The sequence below is a fragment of the Podarcis cretensis genome (assembly GCF_951804945.1).
Source record: "Podarcis cretensis genome assembly, chromosome: 2".
In the NCBI taxonomy this organism is placed as follows: Eukaryota; Metazoa; Chordata; class Lepidosauria; order Squamata; family Lacertidae; genus Podarcis; species Podarcis cretensis.
Genome location: NC_137171.1, coordinates 114,598,233 through 114,614,771, shown reverse-complemented (window position 1 = coordinate 114,614,771; position 16,539 = coordinate 114,598,233). Strand labels below are relative to the sequence as shown.

At 46.7% G+C, this 16,539-nt stretch overlaps 1 protein-coding gene across 2 annotated transcripts; it reads left to right on the top strand.

The window, feature by feature from the left end:
* Nucleotides 1–4,956: 4,956 nt before the first annotated feature.
* DDX39B (DExD-box helicase 39B) lies at nt 4,957–16,490 on the top strand. 2 transcript variants are annotated; one of them, XM_079963735.1, is made up of 12 exons: nt 4,957–5,085; nt 6,181–6,301; nt 7,991–8,219; nt 8,349–8,476; nt 9,292–9,384; nt 9,905–10,088; nt 10,827–10,945; nt 12,680–12,811; nt 13,247–13,356; nt 14,258–14,402; nt 14,920–15,067; nt 15,649–16,490. In XM_079963735.1, exons 3-12 carry the CDS (start codon nt 8,009–8,011, stop codon nt 15,663–15,665), a joined length of 1,287 nt encoding a protein of 428 aa, XP_079819861.1. In that variant the 5' UTR covers nt 4,957–5,085; nt 6,181–6,301; nt 7,991–8,008; the 3' UTR covers nt 15,666–16,490. The 2 variants fall into 2 exon arrangements, with proteins under 2 accessions (XP_079819861.1, XP_079819860.1); XM_079963734.1 differs by having other exon boundaries at nt 6,181–6,305; nt 7,995–8,219.
* The last annotated feature ends 49 nt before the right edge of the window (nt 16,491–16,539 follow it).

The window sequence follows — 16,539 nt, the reverse complement described above, 5'->3', positions numbered from 1 at the left end:
ATAGGGGCAAGACAAGAGTCATAGCCTATCGCGCTGTCGCCTTAATAGCTCAAGTACAGGGTTGTACCCTAAAGCTGCAGTCCTAAACCTGGGAACATATCCCATTCAATTAATGTAAGATAATTCACTATGTAAGATAACAACAAGAACAAATTTTATTTATACCCTGCCCTCCCCAGCCAAGACCGGGCTCAGGGCAGCTAACCCCAAATATAAAAACAATTGATTGAAATACAGCTTAAAAAACAAGATTAAAATACAACATTAAAACATTAAAATGCACCCTAATTTCAGTGGAAACTCAATCAAAAACTTTTTTGGGGATAAAAATGTCAAGTCTTCACCAAGTCTATCTATCCAGACTGGTCTTACACAGGCCAGAAAAAAGCCAGGGAAGTCCCCAAATAGGAGTTCCAACACAGAAGGAGAAAGGAAAGAAAGATAACCCCTCATAAACATCCCAGTATTAAAAGTGTGTAGCCGAGAGAATGGAACAGGTCTACTGTGATATTTAAACCCGGAATACTAATCCTGCATAATACCATGACGCTATGGGAATAGGGAGAGAAGCATTGTGAGAGCTATTTCAACAGGATCTGTCCTGAGTTGTATTCACTGCCATCCAGTTTTTAACATGTGTCCCCTACAATAGCGTAGGCTAAAAGTGAACCGCATGGACAACACTTTATGAAGAAGCAAAAGCCTTTATATACAGAACTTCGGAAGTCGCAGAAACGAGACTTTAGACATGTCTGCATCCAGACGGCAAGAGAGAGTCTAAAAGAAACGCGTTTCAAGAGAAAACAATTGGTTTCATCTCAGGAACGAAAAATGAAATCTTCACGTTAATGAAAGAAAGCAGGCCGCGTGGAGAACACCACGTGGAGTTATGGGAGCTGGAAGTCTGCAAGGGCCCCTGCTCTTAAATCTTCCTTATTCCAAACTTGCCCCATGATATTCTTGTAAAGAAGCTGGTAAAATGCGGTCTTGACTATGCTACCACTCAGTGGATTTGTAACTGGCTGACTGACCAAACCCAAAGGGTGCTCATCAATGGTTCCTCTTCATCCTGGAGAAAAGTGACTAGTGGGGTGCCACAGGGTTCTGTCTTGGGCCCAGTCTTATTCAACATCTTTATCAACGACTTTGATGATGGACTCAAGGGCATCCTGATCAAATTTGCAGATGACACCAAACTGGGAGGGGTGGCTAACACCCCAGAGGACAGGATCACACTTCAAAACAACCTTGACAGATTAGAGAACTGGGCCAAAACAAACAAGATGAATTTTAATAGGGAGAAATGTAAAGTATTGCACTTGGGCAAAAAAAATTAGAGGCACAAATACAAGATGGGTGACACCTGGCTTGAGAGCAGTACATGTGAAAAGGATCTAGGAGTCTTGGTTGACCACAAACTTGACATGAGCCAACAGTGTGACGCGGCAGCTAAAAAAGCCAATGCAATTCTGGGCTGCATCAATAGTAGTATTGCATCTAGATCAAGGGAAGTAATAGTGCCACTGTATTCTGCTCTGGTCAGACCTCACCTGGAGTACTGTGTCCAGTTCTGGGCACCACAGATCAAGAAGGACACTGACAAACTAGAACGTGTCCAGAGAAGGGCAACCAAAATGGTCAAAGGCCTGGAAGCGATGCCTTATGAAGAATGGCTAAGGGAGCTGGGCATGTTTAGCCTGGAGAAGAGGAGGTTAAGGGGTGGCATGATAGCCATGTTCAAATATATAAAAGGATGTCACATAGAGGAGGGAGAAAGGTTGTTTTCTGCTGCTCCAGAGAAGCGGACACGGAGCAATGGCTCCAAACTACAACAAAGAAGATTCCACCTAAACATTAGGAAGAACTTCCTGACAGCAAGAGCTGTTCGACAGTGGAATTTGCTGCCAAGGAGTGTGGTGGAGTCTCCTTCTTTGGAGGTCTTTAAGCAGAGGCTTGACAACCATATGTCAGGAGTGCTCTGATGGTGTTTCCTGCTTGGCAGGGGGTTGGACTCGATGGCCCTTGTGGTCTCTTCCAACTCTATGATTCTATGATTCCAGAAGAAATAAGCAGACTAATCTGGGGCAGAATGCAATGTGCTTCGAAGTCCCACCCAGGAGAATGAGGTCATAACCAGGGGGCTTGTTGCACCTGCTTGATGCTTTTGCTTGCTCGCCTTTCTATGCATGCAAGGTGCAAGGCAGAAACTACCCCTCCCATTGTTAATTGGGCTAGATCTCCTTTCAGCCCTGATCACTGCCCATGCTGGCAGGGGCTTGTGAGAATTGAAGCCCTGAGGGGCGCCTTAGTTGGTTCCCCCTGGTGTAGACAATGCTGAGTCGAAGGGGTCCACAGCCTTGATTCTGTATATTTAAGGCAACATTTTAAAATAAGTTGAACATAGGAAGAATGTGACAGTTTATGTTGTATCTCTGAGACACCATCCAATTGATGTATAAATTGGGGTTTGGCTTCTGCAGCCCAACTCCCCATGGGATTCTTAAGTCCTTGATCGGTCAGAGAAGAATGCATGGAGGCAGGATCCAGAGGAAAGCAAGGCAGATATTTATTTATTTTTCTGTTGCAACAGTCCCTATCCTTCGAAGGAGGGAGAGACACTCTGCAGGAACCTTTAAATACCTCTGACATTGCCCAACTCATTAATCAAAGACCACCCCAAAATAATCATACATACATCATCGGAAGCGGTCTACAGCAGAAATCCTGTCTGCCAGGATACCTGATAATGGTCACTGATTGCATTACCTGGGCTGAGGAGATTTCACCCCTCCCATATCCAAGAATCTCCTGACGAGTCTGCTGATTCTCCAGAGAGGAGGAGCAGTGTTCTGCTTTCTACTTATTCAGCTCCAGCACCAAGTCAGTCAGTCAGTCAGTCAGTGTGTCGGAGAGAGAGAGAGACTGAGTGTTAGAGATCATTTGTAGAGATAAGGTTGCTGCTAAGAGCAGCTGCAGACACTCAGTGCAGCATTCATTAATGCTTAGCTCTATTTAGCTCTGTATATAGTTTTGTATTATAGTTGTAGTTATAGAATAAAAGAAGATATTCTACAGAGCTGCTCTCCGAGTTTTTTATACACTGCCAGACTCTGCTATACTCTGCTGTGCGACGACTGTATTGTGCAAGTTGAATCCGGTGCTCACAACTCTAAGCTGTGAGTCCACAGCACTTTGACCTGTTCCTATGTAGAAGGTGGTCTCTGGAAGTGCTACCCAGCTCGCCTAGCCCAGTCGGGGTTGAAGTGCATGAGTCCAGTTGGTGACACTGGCTCAAGGGCGATGCTGACATGGGCAACCTGGACATTTTTGTGTGTGATGGTTAATACTTTAGTTCCTGAATCCAGGTCACAGGCTCACCCTATTCATACACAAATACGCCCTTTAGACAGGATTTGTAAGTGAAAAGACAATTGGAAGGCTTTCCCTATTTGCCTCCCTTACTGTAGAGCATGGGTAGGCAAACTAAGGCCCGGGGGCCTTCTAAATCTGGCCCGCGGACTGTCTAGGAATCAGCATGTTTTTACATGAGTAGAAGGTGTCCTTTTATTTAAAATGCATCTCTGGTTTATTTGTGGGGCTTAGGAATTCATTCATTTCTCCCCTCCCCCCAAAAAAATATGGCCCAGCCCCCCAGAAGAGGAAGACCTTTCATTGCCTACAGACAGCCACCCAATCTTAAACAACTCCTAACCCACAATAATACTACAACCAGACTTAACATGGACACTGGCACCAGAGCCTGCAATAAACCCAGATGCCAACTTTGCTGCCACATACACCCGGACAACACCATCACTGGCCCCAACAACATCACACATACCATCTCGGGACTATTTAATTGCTCATCGTCTAACATTGTGTATGCCATCAAATGCCAACAGTGTCCTTCAGCTCTCTATATTGGACAAACAGGCCAAACCTTACGCCAAAGAATAAACGGACATAAATCTGACATCAGGAATCACAAGACAGAGAAACCAGTAGGAGAACACTTCAATCTCCCAGGACATTCTATACAAGATCTCAAAGTAGCTGTTCTATTACAAAGGAATTTCAGAAATAGACTGGAAAGAGAAGCTGCTGAATTGCAACTTATTACCAAACTTAAAACCATGGAGAGACCTGGTCTGAACAAAGACATTGGATTCTTATCTCATTATACATGACAAAGCCATTTTTCACCTTCTCACCCCTTGCTTTTTCCTGTAAGACCTATTGCAGTCGTTAAGAGTCGTCAACAGGCTCATCACAGCTATCTGCCAATCACCCAATCCCACCACCCTTCTGAGTAATACCCCTCCCCACCTTCTCACTATATAGAAGGGTCTGGTGACTTCTGTTTCAGTGTATCTGAAGAAGTGTGCATGCATACGAAAGCTCATACCAAGAACTAACTTAGTTGGTCTTTAAGGTGCTACTGGAAGGAATTTTTTTATTTTGTTTTGACTATGGCAGACCAACACGGCTACCTATCTGTAACTGGTAGAGGAATATTTGAGTCAAAATGACTTCAGGATTGCTCTCCCATACTATTTCAGACACGTGGTTTATATCTATTTCGATATATGTGTATTTATGAATAGTTATTCTATATTTGAGACCTTAGAATTCTTATAACACTGCGAAAGATTGAAAATAAAGAAGGCTCCCGTGTGGGAAACTCTTTTGTTACTACTTGTTTCCTTTTGCGATCTTAACAGTTTGCACGGCAGGTATGCAACTCAGCAGGGTGCAGATTCCCAGCAAGTTAGGGGAGAAACTGCTCCAGTTGAATTTCTGCCCCGTTGCTGCTGTGGAAAAAAATGGCAAGCAAGCGTCTAGGCGAAAAGAAACCAGCAGCAGCCTTTCATTTGAATTTTCACAACCCCAAGAAGACCTGTTTGATATCCACCAATTTCTAGTCAGGCTCTCAATTAGACAAGCCCCGCGAGAAACCCGCGGGGTCCTCGCGACAGATTCCCACCCGGGGCTTCCGGTGACCTCCTTCCCCTTTACCGGAAGCTGCGCACTTTCTGCTGTGGTCGCCGTTCAGCGTAGCTCTTCGACTCCTCCCCTTCGTAGAAGGTAAGGTGCTCCCCGACAATCGCGCCTCCATCCGCCCTCGGTTGTGCCATCCGCCCCATATCAGGGTAGATATCGTTTCTCCAGGCATTTTTCTACCGGTGGCTCGTTTTTTTGGGGGCCGCTTGCCCGTCTGGACCTCCAAAAATTGAGTCGGGAGTGGGCGGGGGGGGGGTGCCTTATCCCCTGCCATTGCAATGCGAAGTAGTAGAATTTAAGATGGCGCCCTTTTTCTTTTGCGCGCTGCTCCCCGTGAGCTGTTCGTAATCGGGAAACATCCTCCTTGTGGCGTTAACTAGGCCTCCCAAGCGTGGTCCTTTGAATAGAGAGACCCCTTGTGCCTTCCTTTTTAGCTCAGAATTAGAAATTAGAAATACAGAGGGTTTTAATTCTGGGGTGTTTAGCCGCCCCCCCCCCCGCCCCCTATTTCCAAACGGCCTTTTCTCAATAGCGCTCTGTACATGATGAGACGATTATGGGGTAATTGCGGGGAGGGGGGAAATTGCATCTAGAGAATAGACGGGTGGGATCCCTTTCCTCACGTAACGGGGTTTTGAGATGCAGCCACAAACGTGCCGCTTTAGCAGATCCTTGCTGGCGGATTCATTCATGCAGTTCGTGCGGGTTTGCAGATTCAATATTCTAGGGGTCTTTCTTTCCCATGTTTGCTATTTGGGGAGGGTGCAGGTTTAGGTGGTCTGAGCTCCACTGGGTGTAATGAGATGGGTTGCAATGGAACAGATTAAAATGCAGAGCAATGAATGACAAGTGGGGCAGGAGATCCAGCTATTTTTCTTTTTTAAGATTACGTTTTGGACCAAAAGGGAGCTATATGCAGTGGATTGTTTTGGGAGAGTGATTTTAGTGCAGTTTGCCATACTTGTACTAGGAAGCTGCAACTCTCCATAACTTTTTTTTTGATTCATCCTTTGTATGGTCTCAACAGGGCCAAGTGGGTGTAATATCTTTAGGGATCGTGCCCACGTGGAGTGTATTCTCCTGGCGCTACAGGAGAACACTAAATTGCTGTTGCAGGAGAGGGTTTCTCTGGGAATTTACAGTGCTGAAATACAGAGGTTTTCTTTTTCTATTTTTAAGGTGGTTTTTTTAGGATAAAAGAAGAAAAAGCTGCTGTTGTGCAGGAAAGGCGTGAGGAAAGAGTCAACAAGAAATTCCATCAAAAAAAAAAACCAACAACACCCATTCTGACTCAGTGCTGGTGAGTGAGATTTATCTAGGAGGTTTTTTAGGTGGCTGTTCTTGAATCTCTTCTTGCTTGGTGCTGCAACTGTGCTTCAGGCAGCACCTCAAGAATGGGACTCCTCTTAGGAGTTGTAAATTTCAGTTTCCTGGTGCCATTCTCTTATCTTTTGTGCTGTAGGCGGTGTGGTATAGGATACTTGGATCTGAGAATCCCAGTATCTTAGAAAGCTCCTGCATGGATTTGGAAGTGGGGAATTGTGGATGTGTGTCTGGCTCCCTCATTTTCTTGCCCCCCCCCCTTAGAGGTGAAGTGAAGATGCGCATCTTTAGCAGCATGTGTTTTCAGGGTGCCCAACTTGCCTGTTATGAGCATAAATGTAAAGCTACAAAGCCATCTGCATGGAGGCATGTTTTCATGGGCTTAGGTGATGAGGAGGGATTGATTGGGGTAATTAGCTTTTCAGGGCATAGTGAGCTTAGGATTGTTGCTGTCCAAATGCAATGCATGCAACTTTTAGGGGGTCCCGCTTGCACCCCTTATATTCACTTTCCCAAAATCTGCCAGCGAAATAGCCATATTGCTCTGTTGCAGAAATAGCAAGAAAGTATACTATCATGGCACCATAAACACTGGTAAATTAAGTATGCCATGGGTGTTTGTAGTATATGAAAACGTATCAGTAATTTTTATGCACGTCATAAAAGTTGGGGATGGGATGTGTCACCCTCCGGGTGTTGCTAGACAACAACTCCCATCATCCCTGACCCTTGGCCATCCTTCTTGGAGCTGATGGAAAGTGGATTCTCGGCAACATTTGGAGAGCTGCAGAGTCCCTGTAACTGACTTAAGTGCTGTTCAGAGGGTTTGCCTTTCTTCTCTAGTACTTCATGCATGTTCTTTATGAACAATCTGGCCCTCATAAAGGAGGCTCATGTTAAGTAAAATCATACGAGGCCCTTGTGAGTCTTATCCTCATTCCCTTTAGAATGCAAATTATTCTAGTTGTGACAGACCAAAGTGCTTTTCTAAGAGATTCTGATTTAATGTGGTATAAGACTAGAGCTATATGCATCATTAGCTATTTTTAAAAAATAAAATCTCGGAGGTAAGGTGTATATCCACAGTGTCCTGCGAAAACTGAAATATTCTGGTTTCTAAATGTTGCCTTTTTCTTTTAAGAGCAACAGTGATAAAAGGGGCAGATAAAAATACTTGCATACGTGCAGTAATAATAATATAAGAAAAGATGGTGGCAAAGGGACAGACAAGTGTACAGCATTAATCTTTCAATTTTTGATGTCAGGTTTCTGCCCATTTATTATTTTGTGTAGAGAACATCCTTTCTGCCCTGTGCAGACAGCAGAATGCCAATGGAAGAACATTGTAATCTTCCAGGACACATTGCCGCTGACCTAAAAGTTGAATTATTCAGCAAAGAAACTTCAAAGGGGGACTTTGCTCTGAACCTGTAAATCTGGTTGTGTTTGTTGAGGCCTGAAGTGAGACAAGGGCTTCCTCAAACAATACAGGTGTTAATTAACATAAGCTTTAAGTAGGAAGGTTGTGCTTTCACTAACCAAGATATTGTGAATGATAACTGCACTTGCTTACGTTCAGTCGTTATAATTGTCAGTCTGTTACATCTTATATTGTTTGGCCGTACTATTTACGCGATTTTATGCTAAGTCTTCCTTTTGTTTTTTTAGAGAGAGAGGCATCACCATGACTGAGAACGATGTTGACAATGAACTTCTGGATTACGAAGATGATGAGGTGGAAAATCAGGCAGCTGGAGATGGGGTGGACGTCCCAACTAAGAAAGATGTCAAGGGGTCCTATGTCTCCATCCACAGTTCTGGCTTCCGGGATTTCCTGTTAAAACCAGAGCTGCTGCGTGCCATTGTTGATTGTGGCTTTGAACACCCCTCTGAAGGTGAGCCCGGGTGCCTTGTCTGGTGGTGATATTTCAGAAAGTTAGCAAAGGAGGGCTGAATGCAAGTGCTTCTGAGATCCCTGACCTGCCAGGAGGTATTCATTGTACTTTTTCATATGCTCCATGCAGTGCAACACGAGTGTATCCCACAGGCCATCTTGGGCATGGATGTCCTGTGCCAGGCCAAATCTGGCATGGGCAAGACTGCCGTCTTCGTTCTTGCTACACTACAGCAGTTGGAGCCAGTCACTGGTCAGGTATGTTTCAGAAAGGAAAGCAGTTTTTCAAGATGGTGGATGGGTGTTGAGGAGGCAGCATGACAGCCTGCCAGCTTAAACAGACCTGAATGAGAGTCTGCTAGTGTGATAGGAATTTTATGGTCTTAGATATATGACAACGTTCATAACCACACGTACATAGATAAGCACAGGAAAGCCAACCTGGAACCATTTTGATTCCTAAACTGAGCAAATGTTTCTCTGCATGGTCAAAATGGAAAAGCCTCCCCATTGTCTCTTCCTTCACAAATCCTGTCTTAATCTGTGTTTGAATAAGGGTGTGAGCCTTATCATTACAAAAGACTGCCCAGGCTCCCCAAGAAATCCAATCAAGTAACCTGCCAGACAGGAAATAAACAAAGCGACAGGAGAAAACAACATGCAAATGTTCTGTTTTAGATCGCCTTATCTGAGGGGTGGTCTTAGGTTACACCCCTTCTGTGATGAATGCATAATGTTTCTGGGGTGGTCTTGATCTACAGGGTGGCAATTTCAAAAGTCTTTATAAGACCTTGCACGCCATTGTTCTGGGTTCCTCCTCCTCTCCCCGCAGGTGAGGGGAGCACCCTGTTGCAACAGATCAATGAAGATCAAGCTTACTAGCTGCTTTGCTTCTCAATATTCTCTGGTTGGCCTCTGTTATTTTCTCCTACCAATAGGGAACCTATGTAAGGACTCTATATGGGCTCTTGGATACCCCATAAGGGAAAAGGGCATATTTTTATTTACAACACTAGAGTGACGGAAGTAATCAGCAGGGGCTTCTTAAAACATATTTCCTCCTTTCTTCACAGGTGTCGGTGCTGGTGATGTGTCACACCCGTGAGTTGGCCTTCCAGATCAGCAAGGAGTATGAGCGCTTCTCCAAGTACATGCCCAGTGTCAAGGTGAGAGACGAAGGGCTGCCACAGCTGTTGTCCCTGCTCAAGTCCATGTACAGTGGTACCTCGGGTTACATACGCTTCAGGTTACAGACTCCGCTAACCCAGAAATACTACCTCGGGTTAAGAACTTTGCTTCAAAATGAGAACGGAAATCGTGCTCCGGTGGCGCGGCGGCAGCAGGAGGCCCCATTAGCTAAAGTGGTGCTTCAGGTTAAGAACAGTTTCAGGTTAAGAACGGACCTCTGGAACGAATTAAGTACTTAACCCAAGGTACCACTGTACAGTGTTTTGCCTGCATGGGAGTGAACAGTAGAAAATATACCTAAGAGAATGGTGGGAGAGGTTTGGACGATTTCATGGTTTTGGGGATGAAACTAACACTGGAGGCAGTTTCCGTCAGTTACTTATTTGACAGAGTTTGCGTTCTGTTTTCATTTATTTTTACCCATTTTTGCACCTGTGGGGCTTTTGTCTCTCCTGGCTGCCAGCCTTTATTTGAGAGTTCCCTCTCTCTCCCTCCCAGGTGGCGGTGTTCTTTGGGGGCCTGTCCATTAAGAAGGACGAAGAGGTGCTGAAGAAGAACTGCCCCCACATTGTGGTGGGGACCCCGGGCCGCATCCTGGCCTTGGCCCGCAACAAGAGCCTCAACCTCAAGCACATCAAGCACTTCATCCTGGACGAATGTGACAAGATGCTTGAGCAGCTTGGTGAGGGGCTGTGTGCATGTGATCCATGTGGGTTGGGCTGAGTAGTTGGACAGCAAGGCAGGTAATGCTTGGGTCAGCCGAGTGTCCATGCTTTTGACTTCCTAGAAGTTGTGTTTTCCAGAACTAGAGGAAGAATGCTAACTTTCTGAGCACGTTGGGTTAGATCCAGGGCTGTTCCTTTTTGTGGAAGGGGCTGTTATTTCAGTGGAGGCTCCTGCTGAAGGAAGCTGGGGAAGTGCTTTTGCTCATGCTTCCACTACTGCTCTGTAGGGAGGGAGGGCTGCTGGGGGAAGGGGGAATCTCTGCAAACTGTCTTGCCTTCCCCTTCTTCCAGCAAAGCATTGTGTGAGTGTAACCCTACAGAGTGCAAGTCAGGAGCCAATCCAGAGAATGTACAAACAGCATCAGATACAGATTATATCAGATACAGATTTACGATACAAATCATAAAGCAGTAGTACAGTTATTGGCCAGTTGAAGCAACAGAAGATAGGCAGGCAGACAGTAACGTATGGGCATATACTCCTTAAAAAGTTGCCCATACTCTTATCATGAATTCTCAGTCCTCTGGAAAAAAGCACCATAAGAGCTACTAAGTGTTTGTGAGAATAACTTCCTTACGTGGATATGGTCTGCCAGTGGAGGAGAGGAGACCTATTGGGTTTCTGGGGTGGCACATTCCTGGAGAGAGCCATTTCTAACCCTCTGGTCCTTTTCTGGTCCTTTTCTTCCTCGCAGATATGCGCCGGGACGTCCAGGAGATCTTCCGCATGACCCCGCACGAAAAGCAGGTCATGATGTTCAGTGCCACACTCAGCAAGGAAATCCGCCCTGTGTGCCGCAAATTCATGCAAGACGTAATTAAACCCCTTCTACCTTCTTTATCCACCTGGCCGGCCGGCCAGCCTCCCTTCCTCCCTGTCCAGGGAAGGAGCAGGGGGCCAGAGCTTAGACCGCCACCACTGCCTACAGCACCCTGGGCTGCACCGCTGCCGCCCACCGGCTACCCCAGTCCCCCTAAGGCACTTGCAGGGCACATACCTTCCGGAAGATCATTCGGGTTACGCTAGCCAGCCGCATATTTGCACACACGAACGAGAGGCCTCTCCCAAAAGGGCTAGAGAGCACCCACACACCATGATCATCTTCTGCCCAGCTGGCACACACGACCTAGATAGTGTCCACGTTAGCGATGGAGGGGATCCATTCCAGAAGGATCCTTTTCCCGCCTCCACACTTGGCGGGTGGCGCAGAATACACGGCGCCCCCCTGCTCTTTCTCCTGTATTCCCTGCACTCCCTTCAGCGTGGGATCCACCTGCTGGTCAGCACCGTGTTCCGAAGATCCTGGCCCACACACACCCACGTTCAGAAGATCCTGGCCCCCTCACACCCAGGCAAGTGTAGTTTTCTTGGCTCCTCGCCCCCATGCATTACGCTCGGGTACACACCGGCAGCACGCATGCACACAATCTTGCCCTCCTTGCCCTGTCCTGCCCTGCCCACTCACTGGCTGGCACTCTGGAGACCTGCGGCGAAGGACTCCCCGAGGGATTCAAGGGACCGGCAGCAGCCAGTGGAACAGACGTGCCTGGCGACCTGGAGGAGAAGTTTTATCCTTTTTTTGTTCTGAACTGGGGAAAGCGTGTTGTTTTATTTTCTATTACCCCTTTCTTCCCTGTCCCCACCCCCACCCCTGTGCCATGTGGGAAGGGGATTGTCTTGCAGGTCCTCACTGCTGGGGGAGAGGGAAGTAAACTGCTTCCCCTGCCCCCTGCAAAAAAAAAGAGCCGTCAAATCATGGCTCATGGCTGGAGGTAGCGACTGTCCGAATGCCAAATTAATCCTGAAATGAATAGGATTTGTGAGGCAGATAGTGGGTCTGTGGGGTCAGGTGGAAAGATGAGTTTCTGGAAGGCAATGGGCCATGTGGAATCTGCTTCCCATGTGTACTTTGCTGACCCTTGATTCCAAGCACCAGAGTTTGGGTAACTAGATAGTTGGAAATTGCAGGAGATGTGGTACATGACTGGACCCGGAGCCCCTGAGCTATTAGGAAGAAGCCTGTGAGGGATGCACAAGGCCAGAATGCTTTAGGTGGTTAAAACTGCTCAACATGCACTGACTTCTTTCCTGTGCTGTTGCTTTTCCTTTATTTTTAACACTGGGGATTGGGAGGAAATTGTAAGGGAAGGCATTTGAGTCTTGTGTTTCATTTTTAAAATTTATACCTTGCCTAATCTTGAAAGTGGCTAATGTTTTAATGCTTTGTAAATTAGGAGGAGAATCTTAAGAGGTGGCAGTGTTAGCCTTTCCCCCAGAATGCTTTGCAGGGAATGTTCATGGCTGAGCCAGGATCTTTCGGATGGAAGCTTTTGGCTTCTTAAGATTTATTGAAAGCGGAAGGGGGGGTGGGGTGTCCCTTCATTTTTCTGATCTTTCCTAAGGGAACGTAGGGCCGTGGGCGTGTATGCGGCGAGGAAAGCTGTTCCTGTGCCCGTTTTGTGCTTCTTGTCCACCCCGACCCACCCCCTCCCTCCGAGCCCAGGTCAGCCTTGCCCTGGTCTAACCGGCCCTGGGTTTGCTCCTCAGCCCATGGAGATCTTCGTGGATGACGAGACCAAGCTGACGCTGCATGGTCTGCAGCAGTACTATGTCAAACTGAAAGACAACGAGAAGAACCGCAAGCTCTTTGACCTGCTTGATGTGCTGGAGTTCAACCAGGTGCCTTCTGGAAGTAGACCCTGCCCCAGGGTCAGGGTTTCTCGCGATGTGGGAGGGACCAGAACTTGAAATGTCCAGTCCACCTTTAAAGATTAAGAGGGTTGATTTGGTAGAATGTGGGGAGCCTGCTTCTGCTTCCGATCCTTTTCCTGGCTAGATGTTTGATCTGAGTCCCACAGGCTGAAATTAAAAGCTTAATGTTGGCCCGCATGACGAGCACAAAGCGACCCGCCTTGGGGATAACCTGGTGGTGTGGAAGTTGGGTTCTGCCTTCATGGCTTCCTATGTATGAGTGCAGGCTCCATGCCCACTTGTACCGTTTTCGAGAGGGGACTTGGCAGGAGGCGTGCGCTAAACATAACAAACCGACATCCCTTTGCTATCAAGGGGTAGCTGTGAATAGGTGTAGGATTGACACGTCGCTTTCCCATCTAGGTGGTGATCTTCGTGAAGTCCGTGCAGCGCTGCATCGCGTTGGCTCAGCTGCTAGTGGAGCAGAACTTCCCGGCCATCGCCATCCACAGGGGTATGCCCCAGGAAGAGAGGTGAGAAGGACACAGAACTGTGACGCAGGGGGTTGCTGGTCGAGATGCAGGTGGCTCATTTGCTGTGATGAGTTTGCTTCAGACTAGAGTCTCTGACTCTTCCGGTGATGCTTTTCTAAGCTCTGAGCAATGGTCACTGTGCTACGTTGCTGAGACATAGATAAAAGTTCCTCCTCTTGTAGTTTGTTGGCAGGAGATGATGTTTAACGAGTGGGGTCCGGGACAAGAAAACACTAATAATGCGAATCATCTGGGTAATGCAGACATCCACTTTCTTGGCATCTGAATCATCTTTGGGATGGGGTGGGTACAGAGAAACATTTTCTTGCGCTTGAAATTTTGGAGCTGGGAGACCAATCCTTACGTTTAGCAAGATGCTCGTTTGGGTCAATGTGATCTTACACGCCTAGTCATGGGAGGGGTTAGCGGACAAAATTTTTCATAGGCTGATTAGGAGCTGAAAGTCTAGTTCGTAACCAGGGAATGTGAGCCTTTTAAGGACAGTCACGTCTGGTGGGTTAAAACACAGGCTGTGTGGGAGTTGTGTTTTCTGTACAGTGGCTGTTTTACTGCTTGGTTGGCTTCCTCCTCTCAGTCACTCCAGAAGGCAGGACTGTTTGCATTAAGCAAGCAGCGAGTCCTGTGTTAGAGAGCATCTTCCTTTAGTTGTTTTCCTGCTTGCTCCATGAGAGAGGTGGAAGCATAGCTCATGTTTGGCCTAGGCCATTTGTGTGCGTCTTTGTCTCGTTTTTTGTTTTTTTTTTGCCTCCTATTTGAAAGGGTAGTTTTGTCTGGTAGGGTAGAACAAAGGGGTGGGAGTTGTCTTTCTGGTGTTCTACTAAGAGGTGAGGTTTCTAGGGGGCCTAGAGATACTAATCACTTTATTTTCTTGGCCTCGCAGGTTGTCTCGATACCAGCAATTCAAAGATTTCCAGCGCCGTATCTTGGTGGCCACCAATCTCTTTGGTCGTGGCATGGACATTGAGCGGGTCAACATTGCTTTCAATTATGATATGCCAGAGGATTCAGACACCTATCTGCACCGGGTGAGTGTGGGGCTAGCGAGAAAGTAGATTCCAAACCTCAGCTTTGAGGACCAGGTTCTAAAAGATAGAAAAGTCCAAGGCGGTGTTGCGCTGATGAGTTTGCTCAGACTAGAGTCTCTGACTTGTTTTGATGTCTCTTCAAGCCCTGAGCAACGCCCGTGGCAAAGGTGGGTTTTTACGTGCCCCGGTGCCTCTTGCTTTCAGTACTTGACTTGGAGAGAACAGCCTCCTTTTGGGGAAGTACAGTGGTACCTCGGGTTACATGATTCAGGTCACATACTATGCTAACCCAGAAATAGTACCTCGGGTTAAGAACTTTGCTTCAGGATGAGAACGGAAATCATCCTCCGGCGGCAGCAGGAGGCCCAATTAACTAAAGTGGTGCTTCAGGTTAAGAACAGTTTCAGCTTATGAATGGACCTCCAGAACAAATTAAGTACTTAACCCAAGGTACCACTGTACCGGGAAATACTTCCACAGGCACTTGGGCCCATCTTCTCCATTGTGGGTTCCGCAGGTGGCTCGTGCTGGGCGCTTTGGCACGAAAGGTCTGGCAATAACTTTTGTGTCGGATGAGAATGATGCGAAGATCCTGAATGAAGTGCAGGACCGCTTCGAGGTGAACATCAGCGAGCTGCCTGATGAGATTGACATCTCTTCCTACAGTAAGTGCAGCCTGAGACCTTTGATGGCGGTTGGAATGAGGGGGGGAGATTTAGACTGCGGGAAGAGCTTGTTATTGGAGGCCAAGCAGGAAATTTCAGACCTGAAGGGGGAGGCATAAGTTGACTGAAAGTTGGGAAGCTGCTTTATGCCATTAGTCCATTTAGCTTAGTATTGTCCACACCTATTGGCTGCATTTTTCAGGCATAGGCCATTTCCAGCCTTGGTGGTGTACATGCCAGGGATTGAACCTTTGAACCAGGTGCTTTGATGTTCTGAGGGCTCTCCACTTCAATCTAAATTTGAGGAATCGGATGAGCCATATGAGAGAGCAAGGAACACTTGGAGGAAAAAATGCCTTATGAACTGAGCTTCTGGAAGTCACTGTGAACAGACCGCTGGCTCAGTGGGAGTTGCTATTTGCCATGTAGAATTGGGGAGGGAAGTACTTAGTTTGGTAATAGTGGACACTTTTCTGCAGAAGACTGAAAGATGCTGGAAAGGTTGTTCAGAAACATTAGAATTGAATGGGCAACCTATGCTTGTTTGCAATGTTCTTCCTAACGTGTTTTGTCTCTTTCAGTTGAACAGACCCGATAAAGGGGGCTTTGCCTCTTTATGTTGCCCTTGGTTTAAATTCCTGACCTCCTCCACTTCCCTGGAGCTTCACGTTTTTAATTTCATCTGATGGAGAATGAGGTGACCGACAAGTCTGGAACACTCAAACCACACCCCACTCCTGCGGCAAGGATAGAGGAGCATCTATCACTAGGCTGTGCAAAGTGGGGAGTTGGGGCTGACATCAGCAGATATCCTGCACTCCCTCAGGGCAAAAGTCTCCTTGCTCAACTTGGCACTCAGATGACAAAGAAGGTTCTGCTGCTGGAGCCTCCGCATGAAACTTCCTTTCAGATGGACCTCCACTGCCTGCCTGCCAACAAGATTTTGGGACTCCACCTATTGCTCTGTCCCCGCCCCTTCACCCATACATCAGTACTACCAGTGATCTGCCTCTGTGATGATGGGAAGTACGAAAGGGGAGTTTAGTTGGGGGTGCTCTGTGATACCTGACATTTAAAAGTACATTTTGTTTTATAGGGAGGGGGAATTCCTTGGATGGGGAACTAAAAACACAAACATTTTTTCGTACGCCCGTTCATCATTTTTTAAAAAGACTGTTTTCCGTATATGTGTGTGTGTGTGTGTTATGTATGCCCTATCACTTTTTAATTTTGTCTGCATGTTAAAATTAATCCCCTGTTTAAAGTTGATATTTCTTGGCAGGTAAACTAGTAGTGAAAGATTGATAATGTTTTAGTTGTGGCTTGTTCTCTCTTCCCCATCCCCCTTTGAGACCCTATTATTTTTTGGTAATAAAGGAGCCCAGCTCTTATGGGTGTTGAATTAAACTAGTCTTGTGAGTAACCTTTTGCTGGTGTGGCTTCATTCTTTAGGATAGGATCATCTCTTGTAT

Coding starts and splice junctions, on each gene's coding strand:
- DDX39B (XM_079963735.1), top strand. CDS start 8,009: ATGACTGAGAACGATGTTGACAATGAACTTCTGGATTACGAAGATGAT. Junction 8,220..8,348: donor CTTTGAACACCCCTCTGAAG/GTGAGCCCGGGT, acceptor TGCTCCATGCAG/TGCAACACGAGTGTATCCCA. Junction 9,385..9,904: donor AGTACATGCCCAGTGTCAAG/GTGAGAGACGAA, acceptor TCTCCCTCCCAG/GTGGCGGTGTTCTTTGGGGG.